The sequence below is a fragment of the Dryas octopetala genome, chromosome 1 (assembly GCF_963921425.1).
Source record: "Dryas octopetala chromosome 1, drDryOcto1.1, whole genome shotgun sequence".
Lineage (NCBI taxonomy): Eukaryota > Viridiplantae > Streptophyta > Magnoliopsida > Rosales > Rosaceae > Dryas > Dryas octopetala.
The window spans coordinates 25,225,454-25,228,471 of NC_141366.1; the positions used below are offsets into that span (position 1 = coordinate 25,225,454).

General features: G+C 37.1%; 1 protein-coding gene across 3 annotated transcripts; it reads left to right on the forward strand.

The window, feature by feature from the left end:
* The first annotated feature begins 426 nt into the window (after positions 1 to 426).
* On the forward strand, positions 427 to 2,465 carry LOC147299401 (Phospholipase A2 family protein). 3 transcript variants are annotated; one of them, XM_086252760.1, is made up of 3 exons: positions 427 to 567; positions 996 to 1,704; positions 1,898 to 2,465. In XM_086252760.1, the coding sequence occupies exons 2-3, from the start codon at positions 1,107 to 1,109 to the stop codon at positions 2,032 to 2,034; spliced, it is 735 nt and encodes a 244-aa protein (XP_086108886.1). In that variant the 5' UTR covers positions 427 to 567; positions 996 to 1,106; the 3' UTR covers positions 2,035 to 2,465. The 3 variants fall into 3 exon arrangements, with proteins under 3 accessions (XP_086108886.1, XP_086108897.1, XP_086108879.1); XM_086252771.1 differs by having other exon boundaries at positions 435 to 567; positions 1,040 to 1,704; XM_086252753.1 differs by lacking the exon at positions 427 to 567 and having other exon boundaries at positions 991 to 1,704.
* Positions 2,466 to 3,018: the final 553 nt, after the last annotated feature.

Here is a 3,018-nt window from a genome sequence, read left to right on the forward strand (position 1 = left end):
CTAAAAAAAGACCCCACATGATTGGCATATGATGATGCTATGCAAACGGAAATTTAGATGAAAAATATGTAAATTGATGGAATATTCTTAATTGGCAAAATTAAAAAAAGTCAGAGTCCTTCTGGGGACCAAACTGATATAAATGTAATAGTTTAAGGACCAAAATGACATTAATGTTCCCATTAATAATTGTGTATCAATTATTTGTTAATTAACACATTTATTTATTTCTAAATGGGCAACTAATCTGGAAAAAGGTCATTGGGCTTTAATTAATTAACACATTTGTTTATTTCTAAATGAATTAAATTCACGTATGGTATTGGTCAGCAAATTTTAGGGTATAAAAAAAAATTTCCTTTAGTATATTCCTCCACGGTGGGTCCACACAGACTAATGGATGAGAGATAGAGAGTATCAGGCAATCCGAAGTCTTCCATTCCAGAATTTTACACGCATCATTTCTTCAACATTTATCGACAAACCTTCATCACTTTCCCCTGAATTCCGAAGCACGTCTCTCTCTCTCTCTCTCTCTCGCTCTCTCTCTCAGATGATTATGCACAGGTGCGTCTCTTTCTCCAAATACAATGACTGAATTTAATCTTTACTTTTCAATTTTTCCTGTCTGTTTGGCTGGTGGGAAAACGCAGGAAAACATAACAAATGAAAACGAATTCCGACTATATCTAACTTTTTTCAACGCTTTAAGGCTTATCTATTCAATTGATATGATTTAGTGAAACTTTTCCGTCTTTAATATTGGGAAAACAAAAATGAGAAAAAGAAATTCTTAGCTGTTTTTTATTTCCCTCATTTTCAAGCAACTTATTCTCGTTCCATTATTTTCTGCTTCATTAATAGCCTTTTTGTCCTTAGATATATTACTTCTTATAGATGAGCGTGCAATATTGTCTGCCCATTTTTGATTATTCGAAAATTTTCTAAAATGGTTCAATATGCTTGAATTGTTTGTGGTTTTATACCCATTTCAGATGCGTTGGCTTTTCCTGATAGAGCTGTGCAAATTTATTAACAGATGAAATTGAACATATGCTGCAATGGTGGTCTAATTCAGTAATTTTGGGTAACATCTTTTTAACAAAATGAACTTTGGGTTTCTGGGTAATGTCCATTGGTTTGGGGCCCAATCAGACGATGATCTGGGACCAAATCTTAAACCAAAATCTGTCCTTGAACAACCTAAGCAGAAGACTGGATTTGATGTCAAGTTGTTGGGATGGTCCCTTCTTTCCTTTTTTCCATGGGTGGCAGTGAATTCTAAAGATAAGATTCGAACTACAGCCACCACTATTAACCGCCAGTTGAGAAGGCGTGCACAGCCTCGTGGGATGGTTGAGAATGGTGCTCCCGGTAACTTGTTGCGCTTTAGGCCATATGTTTCTAGGGTTCCATGGCATACTGGTGTAAGAGGTTTCCTTTCTCAGCTATTCCCAAGATATGGGCATTATTGTGGACCTAATTGGTCGAGTGGGAAAGATGGAGGATCTCTTCTTTGGGACAAGCGGCCGATTGATTGGTTGGATTTTTGTTGCTACTGCCATGATATTGGTTACGACAGTCATGATCAGGCTGAGCTTCTGAAAGCTGATTTAGCTTTTCTTGAGTGCATTGAGAGGCCAAATATGAGTACTAAAGGAGATGCTCGTATTGCTCATGTTTATAAGACAATGTGCATCACAGGTGTGAATAGCATTAGCATATATGTTTCCCATAACATAAAAAAATAGAATATGAAAATTACAACTGCTCAAAGTTTTGTAATTTTCTATACTTACTCAGTTACTCTATGGTGGGTTGGTGGAGGTCGTTTCTTTTTAGTGTTGATGGTTGTTTTTGGTATTTGTTCTGATTGTTGCGTCTGCATGAATGACAGGTCTCAGGAATTTACTTATACCTTACCGATCTCACCTTTTGAAGCTGCAATCAGGACAACCTTTGATTCAATTTGGATGGCTAAGCAATGTAAGATGGAGAAATTGGAATTTTCAGAAAACTCAAAATGGATCATAAATTTCAAGTTAACAAACAATACTCAACTATTGCCCATTGCAACAGATGAAAATTCTGCTGAGAGAGCTTTTGAAAAAGGCAAGTCCTTTAAAGCGGTTGAGAGAGCTTGAACTTTTGTGACAAATTATATTGATCTAGCTGATTCTATCATTCAAATTTTGTTGCACTTTTCTATGGTCATGGCTGAAGCCGTATGGGAAATGACTATGAACATTAAATGCTCCCAGTTAATGTCAATTGAGAATGGAGGATCACTCCTGTGGTGGCTAGTTATTATATTACTCATAGTATCATTTAGCATAAATGTAGTTAGCAGCTCTTTGAGCTCTTGTTAATATGATGTGGATTTCAATTCTGTACCCCTGATCCAGAAATTTGCTTCGTAATGTTTTTATTTATCTTTACTTCAATGTGATTATTTATTTCAATTCCTTCTTGTTTGGCTGTGGACTCCATTTGTTTTTATGGGTTTGGTTGATCAGATTGTCATTGCTTGCATGTCTGTTTTACACTTGAAAACGTGGTGAGATTAAGGGGATGAATGAAGGTTGGGTAGTTTCTGCGCCATGTCTGCAAGGTGTTTGGGCCATAAATTGACACAAGAGTCATGGCAAGTTGATTGGAAAAGAGAATGTGTGAGAAAAGGAAGTCGGACTACCTTTTTTCATTGATTTTGGACCAAGCTAGATTGGTTGAGGAATAAAATCGAGCACTTGGACCAAAATGCAGGATTAGCTCATTCGGCTCTTTAATTTGAAAAAGTGGCTGGGCTGGGTACGTTTGCTTCAATACAAAATAAATGGGAGCAAGAGATAGCAGTGGGTTTGTGGCAGTCAGATGGAAGCTGGGTGTTTGACCAATTCGAAATGAGAGAAAGAAGAGGGCTTGGTGCAGTTTTGTGGTGGGGGGCTGTGAGTTGAACTAGTAAGAACAATAGCTTGGGACCCGTTGGCTTTTTAAAATGAGATGATGGCAGGGTGAAAT

Excerpts from the sequence above, each read along its gene's own strand:
- LOC147299401 (XM_086252760.1), top strand. The coding sequence starts at position 1,107 with ATGAACTTTGGGTTTCTGGGTAATGTCCATTGGTTTGGGGCCCAATCA. Across the intron at positions 1,705-1,897 it reads TAAGACAATGTGCATCACAG|GTCTCAGGAATTTACTTATA; the intron begins GTGTGAATAGCA and ends CATGAATGACAG.